The 17553-nt window shown below is 43.9% G+C and overlaps 1 protein-coding gene across 1 annotated transcript in view; it reads left to right on the top strand.

The window, feature by feature from the left end:
- Positions 1-13246: 13246 nt before the first annotated feature.
- Positions 13247-17553, top strand: part of HS3ST2 (heparan sulfate-glucosamine 3-sulfotransferase 2) — a 134766-nt gene continuing 130459 nt past the window's right edge. The window contains exon 1 of the mRNA XM_036739437.1: positions 13247-14238. Within this exon, the coding sequence (XP_036595332.1) occupies positions 13748-14238 (491 nt within the window). The 5' untranslated portion in view covers positions 13247-13747. The remainder of the gene's footprint in view (positions 14239-17553) is intronic.

Genomic DNA, 17553 nt, shown 5'->3' with positions numbered 1-17553 from the left:
CAGGAGAAAAGTTAAATAGTAATATCATGCAGGAATTAGGTACTAAGGCAAGGGCCAAGTGAATTAGGAGGAAGAAGCAGACAGTATGAGCAATAGTGGTCAGGAAGAAGGGGGATCAAGATATGGTTCTTCAAAGTAGCAAATGAAATGAAATGAATTTTTTCCTCCATTATGTTCAAATATATCTCAACATGATCTGGTTCCTGTCTGCACAGGTGTCCACATAAATGTCTGTCATTTGACATTTGGGTGAGGAGTGTGGACCATCTCATCCCCTGATTCTCCAAAGCATGAAGGAATCCTAGGATCATTGTAGTTTGGTCAGTAAGGGACCTTGGAGGTTATTTAATGTAACATTGACATTTGACCAATGAGGAAACTGAGGTCCAGGCTATATGATTTATCTGGGATTAAATAGCCACTCTAGAGACTAGTCCTGGGAGGAGTTAAGCCACTTGATTTTCAGACTCTTTTATCTTCCCCCTCCCAACAGCTTTCCATTTTTACTCTGAAAACTATAATCATATCAATGTTACCATTTCCTCTGGAAGGGGAGATCAAGAGTATGGCTGATTGTTTGGCCTTGTTGTTTATTTGTTTTCAGTTGTGTTGACTCTTCATCATCCCATTTGGGATTTTCTTGGCAAAAATACTGAAGAGGTTTGCTATTTCCTTCTCCAGTTCATTTTACAGATGAGGAAACTGAGGCAAATAGAATTAAGTGACTTGCCCAGGGTTACATAGCTACTTGGCACGCACTTAATTGACTGAAAAATTGAATGATTATATGACTTAGTTCCTGATCTCCTCACATTCTTTGATACTTCCCCCTGGGCTTTCTCTTACTTATCAATTTCCTTCCTAATATAGTGCCAAGAATGAAAAACAATTCTGGCATGAGCTGAGCAGAGAAGAATATAAGCGATTACCACCTCCTTTGTTCCTACTTTAAACCCCTTCCTAGGCAATCGCTAAGCTACTGTAAGTAGGCTCCACAATTAAAACATAAACTCCTTGAGGACAAGGACTGTGCCTCTTTTGTATTTGGATCTCTAGCTCTTCTAAGTAAGCACTTAATAAACGCTTTTCAATCTACCAGTAAATCCAGCGTTCTCTCTTTCAATTGTTATGTATTGTTCCTCAAAATGCTTTCCTATCTCTCCCTTAAACTGTCCGACCCAGCTCACACTCATGCACAGGCATGCGTACACACATACACACACACACACACACACACCTCCAAAGGCTCATATTGAGAAGATAGGAGACCATCTTCCCCTTCACAATAGCCCGTTACTTAGATTGTTGCTATTTGTCCTTCATTCTTGAAGAGGACCATGACATCAGGAAAGTGATGCCATGACTTGCAAGTGAATTGGATTTAAGTGAGGGAGGGCTGTGCAAAGTCACCAGCCTCACTTTCTCCTCCAGAGTCATCTGGGTCCAGTGGCAAGATATAGATCAGGACAACTGGAGATGGCCCTGGATGCGGTAGGAGACCTTGGCCTTTTTAAGCTAAGGTCTTTCCCAGGTCTCAGTTTCACTGAGGCAATGCCCATTCAGTGGTTAAGGCTAGGTAAGGCTAGGTAAGAAATGAGGCAAAGAATGGCCTCTTTTACCTAGTTAAAAAAAAGTCAATCAATTGTTGGCACTTTCATCTGGCCTTCGTGCATTGTGTATTAGGATGCCCCAAGTCACAAGTATGACATTGTAAAGATTATTATTTTTTTACTTCAAAATGCCTGGCTAATGCTGACATTGACCAGAACATAGGTTTATGGATTTGGCTAAGATGGATAGACAAATGTGTAAGATCAAAAACAGATGTGTAACCCTGTGGAATTTAGCACAGTTATAACTCCATCTTCCATCTCTGTATATTTGTGTTGGATGTCTCCCATTCCTACAATCCTCTGGCCCCTTACTTCTGCCTGTTCTGCCTGGTTTCCTGCAAGGCCTAGTTGAAATCTCACCTTGTTATGGAAGTCTTTCCCAGGATTCCCTATCCCTGCTCACCCCAGACTGCTAATGCTTTTGCCTTTCATATTACCTTTATTTATTCTCTCAATCTCTCTCTCTCTCTTTCTCTCTCTCTCTCTCTCTCTCTCTCTCTCTCTCTCTCTCTCTCTCTCTATATATACACACACACATATATATGTATATATACATATATGTATATATATGTATGTATATATATATATCTTCTATAGTTATTAACATGGTTTTTCCCTTCTTTAAAGATTGTTTTTTGCTTTATTTTAGATACTCAGCATTTAGCCCAGTGCCTGGAACATAGCAAGCACTAAATAAATGCTTGTCGACTGTTATAAACAAACAGTGAATACTAGGTAATACTAGAAAGCCTGTGAAGTGAAGCCATCTAAATGAATAGATGTTACTAGCAGTAGCCAGACTGTCTTCGATTACCGATTACCAAGGCTCTATTCTATAGGGTCCTGATTCTGAGTGATAAGCATATTGGGTGTGACTGCTTTAAACGTCATTTTCCTTATTCAGGTCCATGATGCTGATGAAAAGAAAAGAGGGATGGGTACTAGGTCAGGTTTACAGAATAATGGCATGAGAATGTAAGTTAAGGGACTTCCCTGGGATTGCAAGTGATTCATAATAGATAGCATGAGCAATGGACATTTTTTTTCTTGGAGATATGTGGTAAAACAAAAAAAAAAAGAAAAGAAAAGTTGGCCAAAATTAAAAGTATATCAAAGAAGTTGGGAATAAAAAGGAAAAATAAGTAACTTAATGATAGGGGAAAAAATCAGTCAACCAACAAGTGTTTAGTAAGGCCTTGTTATGCATCAGTCACTATGCTAAGCCCTGTGGATATAAAGGGGAAAAAAAGGTCCCTGCCTGAAGGATGCTTATATTCTAATGGGTGACAACATATGCATATATATGATAAATGCAAAATAAATGGAAGGTAACTTTTGAGGCAAAATCATTAGTAAATAGCTAAGGGGATGGGAAAATCATGTCAAGTGAACAAACATTTCTTAAGAACTTACAATGTGCCATACACTGTGCTAAGCTAGAGTACAATTCCAAACAGAAAGATATTCCCTGCTTCCAAGGAACATATATTCTAATGGGGGAAGACAACACATAAAAGGTACCTGAAAAGGGGATGGGAGTTTCAAAATACCTGCTGGGGGCTATGGTAGAGAAAGTCCTGTGAGTCAGCAGGGCAGTCTGGGGAAGAATGAAGACACAGTTGGTCTGGGACTCTTCCTTAAGGATGGAGGTTCTAGGGGGAATCAGTCAATTAGAGGAAGATCTGCAGAAGTGGAGGGTACTTCTGTTGTGAGAAGTAATCCAGGAGTGCAGTGAGCTTCTAGAGTAAAGAGGTATCTATAACATGGTAGAGAAAGTCCTGTGGATATGAATCAACAGTGCCACCCTGAGAAGAAAGGCCTCTGGAGGAGGTAGTGTTTGATCCAATCTTAAAGGAAGTGATAGAGTCAATAACATAGATAGTGATTAAGAGGAAGAGCATTCCAAGCATGAGGGACAGCCAGTAAAGTCACAGTGATGGGAGAGAGAACATCGAATAGGACGAGTAGTAAGTCAGTATGGCAGAATTGTAGAGAAAGAACTGGAAACAAATTAGGTGCCCATTGATGGCTAAGCAATCAAAAGTCACATAGCTCATTGGCCATTGTTGTTGTTCATCCTTCATTCTCAAAGAGGACCCATGCCATCAAGAGGGTGATGTTTTGATTTGCAAGTGAATTGGATTTAGGTGAGGCAGGGCTGTGCAAAGTTATCAGCCTCACTCTCTTCTCCAGAGTCATTGTAGTCCACTGGCAAGACACAGGTCAGGATGACTGGCAATTACCCCGCATCAGTTGGGTATGTAGACAGTGCCAGAAAGCAAGGGGTTCTCACTGCCAACTCACTACTCAGATGAGGAACCTAATAATAAAAACTATTTACTGATTTGCTATAGGTCACACAAGTAGCAATAGAATATAACAGCATATTACTGTGCTATAAATAACAATGAATGTGAAGAAGATGGAGAAGTATGGGAAGATACAAACTAAAACAAAGTAAGCAAGCAGAATCTGGAAAACACTATGTATAATGAGTACAACCATGCCAATGAAAAGAATGATAGCAGCAAAAAGTGGCAACTGGATTCTGTGGATTTATAATGCCCAAGACTGGCTCCAAAGGAAAGACATAAAAATGTCATATGAGAATCAGTTGAAAGAAATGAAGATGTTTAACCTTGAGAAAAGAAGACTTAGAAAGGGCACGATAGCCGCATTGAAGCGCCTGGGGGACTGTCCTGTAGAAGATGTGTTTGATTGGTTCTGCTTGTCCCCAGAGGATGGAACCAGGTATAATTGTTGCTCCCAGTTCACCTTTTCAGCATCCGTTAAACTTTCCCTCCCCATCCCTACCACAATAGCAATGTCTCCTTTCTAAGGCCCTCTCCTCTCTCCAGCAAAATCTGCTCTCTGGAAAGTATCCAATAAATGCCAAAAATAAAAGCAAAGAATAAGATGAAATTCAGGGAATCACCAAATCACAGAATTTTTTAGTTGAAAAGGACCTCAGTGGCCATCTTGCTTAACCCTTACCCAAAAAGGATTCCTTATAGGAACACGTGGGACATATGGTCTTCCCATCTCACATAGGTAGTTGGCTATATAGACAGGATCGGAGAGCCAGGGATTCTCAAGGCCAGCTCGGTACTCAGATGAGAAGCCTAGGAGCCAAAGTTCTTTAGTGATTTGCCATAAGTCATGCAGCTAGTAGGTGGTAGAGTTGAGATTTGAACTTCATTTCTCCGAGTACAGATTACAACAACAGCCAGCAATGATCACCATTAATAGAGTGCTTTAAGGTTTATAAAGCTGTGCTCTTTTCACTGAACCATTGAACCTGGTTGAAGTCTACATTTTAGGCACTAAATTTCCTGGATTACCATCTTCTCAGCTGCCCTTCTCAGAAAGAGGATGTTTGAAAATAGATATCACTTCCCCCTGACCAAGGTAGTCCTGAATACTGACCTCAGAAGATGGGACTGTGACAGGAATACCATGCCAGCAATGCACATGACTGTCTTTGATCACCTGACATTCCTGGGGTCTGTGTTTATAAATTCAGTATTAAAAATGGAAAAACTCATCAGGTAGGGAATTATGAATAATGATTTTGTATATATATACATATATGTATATGGAGGAAGAAAAGACTATGTGTATGAGAGAGAGGGAGAGTGAAAGAAAGAGACAGAGAGAGAGAGAGAGAGAGAGAGAGAGAGAGAGATCTGTCACCGTATCATGGGGATGATTTTACCTATTTAATTTTGTAATTTTAACAATCAAAAAGAGTCTGAAGGAATAGCAAACTCATGGTATGCAAATTATTGAATGAAAATATTAGAACTTCTCTCAAAACCTTTGGATCATCAGTCCTTTAGTACTCCCTCACCACTTTGTTGGATGAATTTCACAGCTGTGGGAAGGTGTCAGATTGGCAATGTGAGGAACTATCATCTGTTCCCCCAATGCCCAGCTCTCTCTTTGGTCCTGACAGGGCTGGGTCTGGAATCTGGAGAGCATAGAATACTGTGACACCTAGGGGAGCAGACGTAGTTTGCAGTATACTTCCAAATAAGTGGGCAGCTAAGCCCAAGCATTCCCGTTACCCATTTCTATGTTATGGCCCTCCATGGATAGGTGTTTTCCATAGGATCAGAGAGTTCTAGATCTTGAGTTGCCAGTGACCCCAGAGGCAATTTATCTCAATTCCCTCATCTTACGAACATTGAAATTGAGGCCCAGGGAAGTTAAGTGACTTTTCCAAAGTCACACATACAGTAAATGCCAAAGATAGGATTTGAACCCATTGACCACTTAACTTTTTTTTTTTGGATTTGTTTTCCGCTGGAGCAATGGGGAGTCACTGAAGATTCTGGTGCAGGGGAGCAATCTGATCAGTTTTAATAAAATTATCCTGGCAGTTATTCTCCTTACTATGTACTTTCCCAGAATGACTGCACTACTTTATTGTCAGGAAAACTAGATTCAATGTAATTCAATACAGTAAGAATTTACTGAGCACCTACTATGTGCCAAGCACTGTGCTAAGTGTTGGATCGTGACTCAGTTCGGTGTGATAGCAGATTTATGATCATGCTGAGAGGCAGTGTAACAGTGGAAAGAGCAGTGGATTTGGAATCAGAAGACTAAGGTTTGAGTCCCACAGTCTCAACTTTCTTATCTGTAAAATAATCTGGTTGGACTTGATGATCTCCAAGGTCACCTCTGTGATCTTGGGAAAAGTATGTCAGTCAAGAGGACCTCTGTGCCATGGAGCCTTGTCAGTTGTCTCTGCTGCTTATAGTTTTAATGCCTTGCCTGCATTCTAGACTTCTAACCAGGCTCTATTGTGAATCCCTGCCCTTAAGATTGTCAGCCCTCCCTCACTCAAATCCAAGTCAACTGCAAGTCATGTCATCATTTCCCTGATGTCATGGTCTTCTTTGAGAATGAAGGACAAACACAACATAAAACTTAAGATTGTATCCCTATTTAGCTTTGCTGCTTCACTGCCTGCCAAGCCTTATGCCATCCTCACTCAACAATTCCCTCTCTTAGTGCCCTCCCTTGGCTTACTTTTTTGTTACAACCCTCTACTAACTTCTCACTGTAGTTTCTGGTTCTCCCCGAAACTGTGAGCTGCAGCAAATACCCCAGCCACTCACTGAGGCTACTGCTGCCCTCTGCTGGTTTTGCTGCATCCTGCTAAGCTATAACACAACCAACCACCATATGGTCCAGAGTTAGCCCCATGTGTTTCTGTCTCCAGTCACAGGGCATTGCAGAATCTGGGTAAATCTCCTTGTAATTATTTGTCCACTAAATGTGAATTCAGTCATAAAGTGAATTTTGAGTTTCTTAAGTATACTTCAGGTTACTGTCAGACTCATATCCAGCATACCTAATGCCAGAAATATACAAGTTTGTGCATTCAGGAGAATGGGAGACTGAAAATTGTCTTCCATTTTAATAATTAGGAACAACCATTTCTTCTCTTACTGATTAAATAATTATGTCCCAAATTTACCTTTATATATTTAGATTTCTACCAAGATGTGATATCAGATATCAGAAAAGGATAAAATAAGAATGTTTTAGGCTTCTAAAATTTTATTATGAACCTATGCAAACAAATCTATAGCAATCATGTAAATAAATATATGCTTATCCATCATGGTCTTTTCAGCAACGCCCAAGTGTGCAGGAAATGGCATTAAGCAGTGTCAACACCAAGCACAAATGAGAATTATAAATATGGTCAAATTGTCAGTAAACCTTTGTTTTTCATAGACAAGTTCAGTTCCTTAATGCATATTTAATCACGCTAGTTTATGCTGAAATGAAAACTAGGTTAGGCCAGCCCAATTATCATCTTCAAAAATCATTCCCCGATATGTTTTGCATATGTGGCACAGTAATCTACACATATCAAACTGTAAGTATCTATGAAGACATATACACATATACGTATATGGTTTCTGTTACTTTATACGCACATCTCTCCTTCTATATCTCTTATTTATCTTCCTCAATTTCATTTCCTACATTCTATTTAACACTGTTTTCAGCCTTCTCTGTTGTCTTTATACTATTTCCATTAATTATACCTACTATCTCAATGGCTGCCTTTGTAATCCCTGTCCCAAAGCCCATTAATATGGGACTCTCTCCTTATTAGTGGAGGTGAATGCCCTTCCCTGAATTAGGGGTGGGGTAGAGTTGGAAGAGGCCAAGATCCTGGAAAGACATGATAAAGACTGCCAGTTTCTCTCATTTCTTCCCAGAATCTTTTCCTTCAGCAACCTGAGGGAGAGTCGGTCTGTTCCACTACCTCTTAGAACTGGAAGCCAGATGAGACAAAAGTAACTCCTTGAAAAAGATTTGAAGCTTCAAGAGTCCCTAAGAGGACTGAAGAAAGTTGGAGTTTTCTCAGCCCTCATTCAGGGAAGGGCATTCCTCTCCACCAATAAGGTGAGAGTCCCACACCAAGGGGCTTTGGGTCACAAGTTATATCTTTATAAGGCTGATTCTAAAATCTACATATCTTGCCCCACTATTTCTTCTGACCCTGGTCCCAGTAACGGAGAACAAAAAAAATGGAGTCCTAGTCAATTCACCCTTTTTGCCTCACTTTCCACATGTAGTCACCAAGCCTTGTTGATTTTACCTCCAGAGGCTCTTTTTTTATTCCCCATGCCTACAACTTTATTTTTCTCCAGCCACCTCAGCCTACAAATGGAAAGAACAGTCATTAGCTCCTGAGGCAGTTAGGTGTTGCAGTATATAGAGCTCTGTGTCTGGAGTCAGGCAACCTGAGTTAAAATCAGCTTCAAACAAATACTAGCTGTGTGACCCTAGGTAAGTCACTTAACTATTGTCTGCTTCAGTTTCCTCAACTGTAAAATGGGGATCATAATAGCACTCATCCCTCAGGATTGTTGTGAGGATCAAATGAGGTAATATTTGTAAAGGTGCCTTGACATATAGTAGGTGTTTAACAAATGCTTATTCCCCCCTTTCTTTCTCCCCTTCCATTCTTGCCTGAACTCAAACATTCACCTTGACCGAGTCTCTCTGATTCAAGTCTCTTCCCCGTCCCAGTCCTCCAAGTTAAAAATGTACTTGATTGGCTAACAACACATCCCCACTTGGTCATTGTTCGGGCCCTGATTGACTCAGAGTGAATGGAAATAATGATTGTTCCTGTTTCGTTCAGAAACCCTGAGTCTTTCTCTCCCAGACTGATTTTTTTAACCAGGTAAAGAGGCTATTCTCTACCTCATTTCTTACCTAGCCTTAATCACTGAATGGGCATTGCCTCGGTCAAACTGAGACCTGGGAAAGATGGCCAAGGTCTTCCACTGCATCCAGGGCCACCTCCAGTTGTCCTGATCTGTATCTTGCCACTGAACCCAGATGACTCTGTAGGAGAAAATGAGGCTGGTGATTTTGTGCAACCCTCCTTCACTTAAATCCACTTCACTTGCAAGTCATGGCATCACCTTCCTGATGTCATGGTCCTCTTCAAGAACAAAGGCCAAACAACACGACAACCTCCAAGTTGAGCACTTACCCCACTGCAAGCTTTCCTGTCTCTATGCCTTCCTCATACGATTATACTCTTTGCCTGGAATGTCCTTCAGACTGGCTTCTTCCTCTACAAATCTTATCCCTACCTCAAAGCCCAGCTCTAATACCACAAGTGTGGGTGTGATCTTGAAATTCTCTGGACTCCCTTTACACTTAATTTGTATGAAGTTCTTTATAATTAAAGCAGCGTACACATTGTAACAATCACCAGGCTGGCCATCTGAATAAAAATGAATTGAATTGCTTTCAAATCTTTGCTCTTTCCTCTGCTAACTACAAGACACCAGGCTAGACACCAGTTTTATGAGCCTCAGTCTTCTCAACTGTAGAATAGACATAACAGTAAGTGTCATTGTGACAATTGAATGAGAAAATGTAGGATCAACTATTTAATGCCAAAAAGCACATTAGAGGTTATCTAGTGGACCAACTCTTTTGTATCTCTAATCTCTAATCTACCTTCATTTGAAAGATGAAGCCCAGAAGTTAGAGGTGAAATGATTTGTCCAGGGTCCTGAGCAGTAGGAGACAGAACCAGAATTGGAAATGAGGTCCTCCAGCACTGAAATCAATGTTCTTTCTAATGTACCAACTGTTTCTGATAAAGGAAATAAAGTGTTTTGGAAGCAGAAACTACATATACATATATGTAAATATATACACATATACACGTATATATCTACTATAATTATTTGTGTACATATCTTTCCACTCCTACCAGATTGTAAGCTTTTTGAGGACAGTAACTAAATCTTCAAATCTCCTGAACCAAGCAAAGTGCTCTGCACTTTTTATAGTTAAAATATTTTATTTCATTTTATTTTAATAGTATCCCCCCGATTACATGTCAAGACAATTTTTAGCATTCCTTTTTACAAGATTTTGAGTTACAAATTTTTCTCTTTCCCTCCCTCCCTTCTCCTCTTCCTGAAAGGGTAGGCAATTTGATATAGGTTATGCATGTTACAGCACTTTGAGGTTGGCAAAGGGCTTTGCAAATATTAACGGATTTTTACTGTTAAAATAATTCTGAGAGGTAGGTCCGATTATTATTCTCTTTTTACAGATAAGGAAACTGAGGCAGCCAAAGACTAAATAATTTGTTCAAGGTTACAAACCAGTACATGTCTGAGGCAGGATTTGAATGCAAGTCTTTTTTGCTGCAGGTTAAACATTACCCACTTTATTACCAACAGGAACGAGAAAGCTATCAGACTGATAACAGTGGAAAGAAGCAATTAGGTCAGCCAATGCATTGTAACAGTCACTGGACTGGCCAACAGAATGGAATTGAATTCAATTGCTTTCAAAACTCCATTCTTCCCTCTTCTAACTACGTAACTTAAGGCAAGACACTTCAGATCTAGGGTTAATACAAGAAACCTATATTAACATTCTTTCTCTGCAAGCTTCCTAATTGTATGATTTTGGATAAGTCACTTAACTTTCCTTTACCTCTAGTTCCTAATCTGTAAAATGAGTGGACTCTATTAGATGGTCTCTGAGGTCTTTTCTAGCTCTACATCAGGGCTTCTTAACCTTTGTTTCCCCATGTTAGTCAACAAGCATTTATTAACTGATTACAATGTGCTGGGCACTAGACCAAGCACTGGGACAGGCAGAAAAACAGTTTCTGGCATCAAGGAGCTGATATTCTAGTGGGGGAAGACAACATGTAAAAAGAAGTTGAAAAGTATGGGGTGGTATAATACAAAGATATCCAGCACTGATGCATCATATAGAAAATTTGGGTGCTCTCATTAAATGGTAGTTCTAGGAGGAGTTATCCAATCAAGGGGAAGGGAATAAGGAGTAAGAGTACTTCCAATGTATGAGTTCCAAGTTTGGAATGAACTTCCAGGGTGAAGAGGTTTCTGAGTCATGGCAGAGAAAATTTAAGTGCAGCCTGGAGAGGAATGAAGACTCTATTGGCCTGTGTGTCTTCCTTAAATAAAGGTTTGGGGAGTAGCTCTGTGTGTTTCATAGACTCTTTTAGCAGTCTGGTGAAGCATATGGGCCTCTTCTTAGAATCATGTTTTTATGCATAAAATAAAACACATAGGATTATAAAGGAAACCATATTATATTGAATTACATTGAAATACAGTTAACAAAATATTTATCAAACAAGTTCATAGGCCTCAGGTTAAGAACCTGTGCTAGATCTCTGTTCCTATAAAGAAAGGAAGGAATGTGATACATAGGATATGCCTTTGTTCTAAGGCTCTTGTTTTAGTGTTGAATTCTATTTGACCAAGTATATTGTCTTGCATGTTTCTAGATTGAATATAAATTAATTTCAAAAACATTTTTTGAGATTTCAGCATCCTCTTGAATAATGGTTTTGTCTTTGTGGGCACTGGCACCCATCCTAACTTGCTTTCATTGTAAAATGTGTATATCCTCCCCTTTCCCTAGGGGAGACCAAAATTCCCAATGGCTGTTTTTATTTATTTGGCCTCCAGCCCCACTGTCTCAGCAAAGAAAAAAGCACCTTCCTGGACCTAGCTAATAGAAAGGTTGAAGCTATCATAGGTTAAATGCAGAAGAAAGAAGAGATACTGTTGTGACCAGTGAAGGCTGTAAATAAGCATTGTTTTGTGTGGTGGTGATAATTTGCTTTCATTCTGCAAACATTTCTGAATATACTACCCTCCTCAGAATTCCTCCCGGAAGCCTTCTGACCCATGCTGGATTCCCAAATGCCTGGTACCCAGGGGTCACCACCAAGGGATGAGAGAAGGACCAGCATCTGACATTTCTAGGCATGAGAACTGCTTCCTTGTAATGCATTCCCGCCGCTAGGGGGCTCCCCTTTGAAACAGACGACACAAGCATTTATTAATTTGGGGGGGCGGGCTGGGGAACAGTGTCTGGGACCTCAGATCTTCTCGGTTCAGTAGGAAGAGGGTATAAAGTTGTGTATGAATGAGTGTGAGGATGTTAGTGCCTCCGCGTGAAGATGTGACTGCGTGAGTGTGGACGTCATAGCGTGTGAGAGACAGTCTTTAGTATATATATATATGTGTGTGTGTGTGTGTGAGTGAGTGTGCGTGATTGTGTGTGTGACTCAGTGTCTGAGAGTTGGTGTGTGGCTCAGATGTTCTCACAGGAAACTGAGCCTAATTTATTAATGATCGCAGAGCTTCCCCATTTAGCCTTACCCAGACTCACCAAAAACACGTAACAGTGTAGTGCTGGGTGTGCTGGATGGTTTGTGCTTGTGTCCCTGGAGGGTTTGTCTGTGTGTCGGTCCTGGGAACACGTCTTCGTGAGAGGGCTGCGTGTCTTCTCTGAGTGTGTTGGAATCAAGTGTGTGCGTGCCCCTGTTCTGCCTGTCCTGTTTCCTCTTGTGTCAGACGTATTCGTGTGTGTGTGTGTGTGTGCGTGTGTGTGTGTGTGTTGGAACGTTAGTATGTGTGTAACCTTCTTAGGGCGTGCGATAGTTGAGTAGGTGTGTAGGTGAGTAGGCTTATATCCTACTTGGATGTGTATTTGTCTGTATCCCTGTTGGAGTGTGTATGTGTGTGGGTGTCTGTGCTGGGCGCGTGCCTCATTGAGGGGTGTGTATGTGCTTGTGTGTGTGCGTGTGTGTGTGCGCGTGTGTGTGTATGCTTGCGTGATGTTCAGCTCCTGGCTTGCGGGGAGAGGGCGGGGGCGTGGGGGAGAGGATGGAACCTCCTTGCGGGGGTGGCTGTCCCATCCCGGGAGGGCAGGCTGGGTTTGTGGGCTGGTTCTATACGTGCGTGCAGAGCCTCAGCCCCTTCCCTCCGCCCTGCTCGGCCCGGCCCCGCCCGTAGGTCCTGGGGAGCAAGGGGCGGGGAAGGGCTCCCCGCGGAGCGCACCGGCCAAGCAGGAATTCCCGTTGGGGCGCACTGAGGAGCTCCAAGGCACCGGCGGACGCTTCTGGGTGGGGGCTGGAGGGTGAAGGGGAGCAGGGCTGCTCGTGGTCCCCCAGAGAAGTCCAGGGTTCATGGGAGAAGGGGCTCCGGTCCCTGTTGGCGGGGCGCGGGCTCCAGGGACCCGGGCCGCTGACGTCAGGCGGCCCCTTTAAATAGAGCCAGCAGCGCGTTCAGCTCGGCATTTCCCGGGGAGCCAGTGAGCCGGCGCCGCCTCAGCCGGTGGCCGCCAGCAGCTGCCGCCAGCGCCGGGATTTTACGCCCCTACCCGACCTGGGATTACTCGCTTGCGCTCTCCGGCCCCTGGGCGCCTCAGACTCTGAAGGAGATGGAGGCTTAAGGCTCTAGACTGGGGGCGGGATCTGGGCAACGCGGGACGGAGATGCCTGAGCCGGGACACTCTGGGAACCTCCCCAACTCCCCGTAGCCTCTTCTCCTACGACTAGGAGATGCGGGAAGAGCCGCCGCCTGGTCCCAGAGCTGCCGCCGCCGCCGGGAGTCCCGGGCAGCCGGGCATGGTGGGCGCACAGGCTGGCATCGCCCCGCGAAGAGGGCGGCCCCGACGCCCAGCCCGCAACTGTTGCTCCCCAGTTGGGGTCGCGCCCCCCATGCCCCATCAGGTCCGGAGCAATCCCGCCGGCACCCCCCAGGACACCATGCCCCCTGCTCCGGGCCCATGGAGACATGGCCTGTAGAGTCCTCGGCTGGGCAGTGCCACCTCCCCCCCGGCTGACGCGCAGGTTCCTCTTCATCTTCACGCTCTCTCTGTCCTGCACTTACCTGTGTTACAGCCTTCTCTTCTGCTGCGACAGCCTCATGCAAAGCCGTGGCCTCGGGGAGCACCGCTGCCTCCTCATCCGGAACGTGGGCGGCAAGAAACTTCTCCAGAAGTCCCCTTACTGCAGCCTAGAGGGGCCGGCGCCCAGCGCTGCGTCCCCCGGGGCCCCCGCCCTCAGCTCCGCGCCCGCACCGGCTCCCCGTCTGGCCTCCACCAACCATTCCAGCACCCCGAAGCTGGGCACGAAGAGGCTCCCCCAGGCCATCATCGTGGGTGTGAAGAAGGGGGGCACCCGAGCGGTGCTGGAGTTTATCCGCGTACACCCCGACGTACGGGCTGTGGGCACTGAGCCCCACTTCTTTGATCGGAACTACGACCGGGGTTTGGACTGGTACAGGTAAGGAGAGCTTTATCCCTTCCCTTAGGGCTCTGTAGGGGTGAGACTGGCTCAAGCAGGAGGAAGCTCTGCAGCCCACAGCCCTCGGGCCCCAGTCAGCTACTGTCTTCGGTCCCTGAGTGTCTTGTGTCCCCCATTTCTCCTCCACTGAGAGGGAACCGCCCTCCCTGGTTGTGTGCGCTCTGGAGAGTCGAGAATACTTGTTAGTCTCTGCTCCCATCTGGTCGGAGTATTTTCATCTGCGCCCCGCCAGTGGCAGACAGGATTGAGTGGGCCCGGTTGAGGGGAAAGGGAAGAAAGTGGCAGCCGGGTGTTGGATCGCAAGAGGCACAGACGTGGGTTCTTTGCCGCCTCTGCAGTAAGTGAAGCAGCCAGGATGGGGATCTCTGCAGGATGTCAAGGGTTAATGGTATTAGCCATGGACTGAGATTCCAAGGCTTATGGTTGTAAGCTCTGTGGTATCCTTCGCCCCCACCTGCCACACACACCCCCAGCCCCCTTTCTCTATGTTTCTAGACAGCTCAGAGAGGTTTGGGAGTTCATTTCCATCCTCATCAACCTTCCCCACCCGGTTCCCTGGGGCTGGATCTCGCTCCTCCCAGCAGACAGTGCACTACTTTTAATTATGGTAGCAGCCCTCCCTGGCGATGCTGAAGAAATTCATGGGATAGCTGGGGCTCCTGCCAGCCTTTGGACTTTGAGCACAGGAGGCTCTTTTCCTGAACTGTTGGTGGAGGGTCTACAAAAGGACCCACTGGAGCTATCGTCTTGGAGAAGGGTCTCTAGGGGAGCTCATCAGGGTGATGTCGAAACTTCACTATTAAAATGTAAGAGCGCTCTGAACCCCTAGGAGTTCAGGGTAATGCTTCTAAAGGGGTCCCGAGTGAGATTCCTGGGACTAAGGAGTTTGTGTGTGTGTGTGTGTGTAGGGGGGAGGCTTCCTTAGACTTGGATTTTAGGAAGCCTCAATGGTCGAAATTGAACTGGCTCTCTGGATTCAAGAGGAAGGTAGGTAGGTCTATCAGGCTGTGCCAGTAGAAACTGGGCTTTTTAAGGATTGGGGTTTTCTGAGGCTGGCCCCAGGGAAATAGGTAACTCCAGACTGGTACCAATTGTTTTCATGTAGTACACCCCAAGAAACAGGATCAGGTTTTTCTTCCTCAAATCCCAGCTATATTTCCATATCCCTACCTCCACCAGAAACAGACAAGCCAAAATGAAACCTAATTTAGTAGCCTATGAATTCCATTTTGAAGTCAGTCAATGGCAAATGGGCCCTCAGCCCTGGAGTTCAGTGCATGAAATCAGGGATAGGATTGAAGGTAAGAATCGTAGAGTTGGAGGGAGCCTCAGAGGTCATCTACTCTAACACATTTTGGAACAGGAATCTCCTTTATTATATACTTGATCCATGTTTTGCTTGAAGACTTCCAATGATAGAGAATTCACTCGCTACCTCTTTATCTCTTCCATTCTACATTTGGACAGCTCCAATTGTTAGGAAGTTTTTTCCTTGTGTTTAGTTAGGCAGCAGCTCTCCAAGGTGGCACTGACAACCCCGCAGAGCTCCATCTGGTGTTCCCAGGAATATGCCCATCACCTGAACAATTAAGAACCTTCCCTCAGCTTCTGTGGTGGAAGTCACTGCCTTCCAGCCTTCTAAAGTCAAGGTCCAGACTCTTGGTATCTCTTAGCACTCTGTCTCTTTCTGGCTTTGTTCTTCAGAAACTCCAAGAACCAGGGTTTACCCAACTTCCTTCCCCATTCTCCCTTCCACCAGCCACTAAGTATATAGATTCCTCACTCTTTCGATTCCCAAGAGGAGTGTCATAAAGACACTTCTAAGGCTTATTTCCAGGGAAAATCCTGTGACTTCTAAGACTTTATTTCATATTCTCAAGCACATTGTTCTAGCAAAGGTTATCAGGCTAATATTGGAATCAGCCTATCTCATGAGGCTGGAATTCCAACCATTAAAATCACCCTGAGGGATCTTCTGGAGATATGTGGATTGTATCTGGGTTAAGGCATTATTTTTGCTAGAAGAAGTAACATGTTAGATAATGAGAAGGTAGAAGTTTACGTGTATTGCCCACTATGAGTAGAGGGAAAGGACCCAGGATCGATAGATTAATGTAGAAGTCTGTATCATAGACAAATGCTTACCCAGTTGTGGTAGTGGTGCATATTCTTGGAGGTATAATAGAAAGAATACTGGGCTGAATGACAAGAGACATGAGTTTTAGTCCTGTCCTACCATTAGGTAGCTCTATGTCCTTAGGCATAAACTTCCTCTCTCTAGAACTCATGATGTCATAGAATAACATAGTAGGCAGTTTGTTGAATATCATTGAATAGAATCTAAGTTCCATGAGGGTAGGGATTAGTTTGCTTTTGCTTTCAAATACCTGACAACTAGTACAGTGATAACTATTTGATGAGTAATTGAATTTAATAGATAGGATAGAATGTTAGAACCGACAGGGCACCTGAACTTCAGTCCCATGACTTTATTTCACAGATGTGGAGTGTGCGTTGCGGAGATCTCGAGTGACTTATCTAAGGCTGCATAGCCAGTTGGGGGTAGAACCAGAATTAGAATCTTGGGCCCTGTTTCCCCACGTATTGACCTTTAGATTAGCATCACTCAGTTTCTTCATCTGCTAAAAAAGGAATTTGGGCTAGATGGTCTTTTCAGTCTCTGACAGTTATTCCATGACTCAATAAGGACGTTGGAAATTGGAGTGAGGGAGTTTGTTAGGGTTGGGGTTGCTGAAAAACAGCTTTGCCAACTTAGATATTTAGCTGTACCCTGGTTCAACAAATCAGTGAGTTTTCTCTTTCCTCTGAAAAGAAAAAAATTTATATTTCTGTCTGGGGGTAGGTAAACTAGGAAAGTTGTAGAAGGGATTTCTGCACAAGTTGGGAAATATTTGGACCAGATGACCCCTAGGATCCACTGCAATTCTGAGATTCTATAATTTGAGCTAGGGAGCAAAATGGTAGAACTCCCCCTGTTCCCCCCAAGACACACATTACCCCATTTCCAAAACAGAGTATGGAGAATGAGGGTGGTCATAAGACTTGAGTAAGGTTCTGGGATTAGTGGAAATACTATTCAGAGGCCAAAACTTATAAGTCAAAGGGAAGGAGTTGCCAGGTTGTAACGCTTAGCTAGTCTGTTTCTTCGTAACGATGTGGATGTATAACGATGTCCTAGGTTTGGGAGAAAGGAACTGGGTCGGCCTCTAGTGCTTCTTAGTATGTTGGCTGTAATCTAGCTCCCTGGTGGAGGCTAGGGCTTCCTTGATGGAA

Source organism: Trichosurus vulpecula, chromosome 9 (genome assembly GCF_011100635.1).
Source record: "Trichosurus vulpecula isolate mTriVul1 chromosome 9, mTriVul1.pri, whole genome shotgun sequence".
In the NCBI taxonomy this organism is placed as follows: Eukaryota; Metazoa; Chordata; class Mammalia; order Diprotodontia; family Phalangeridae; genus Trichosurus; species Trichosurus vulpecula.
The sequence above is the reverse complement of the archived record's forward strand: the minus strand, read 5'-3'. Positions and strand labels throughout refer to the sequence as shown.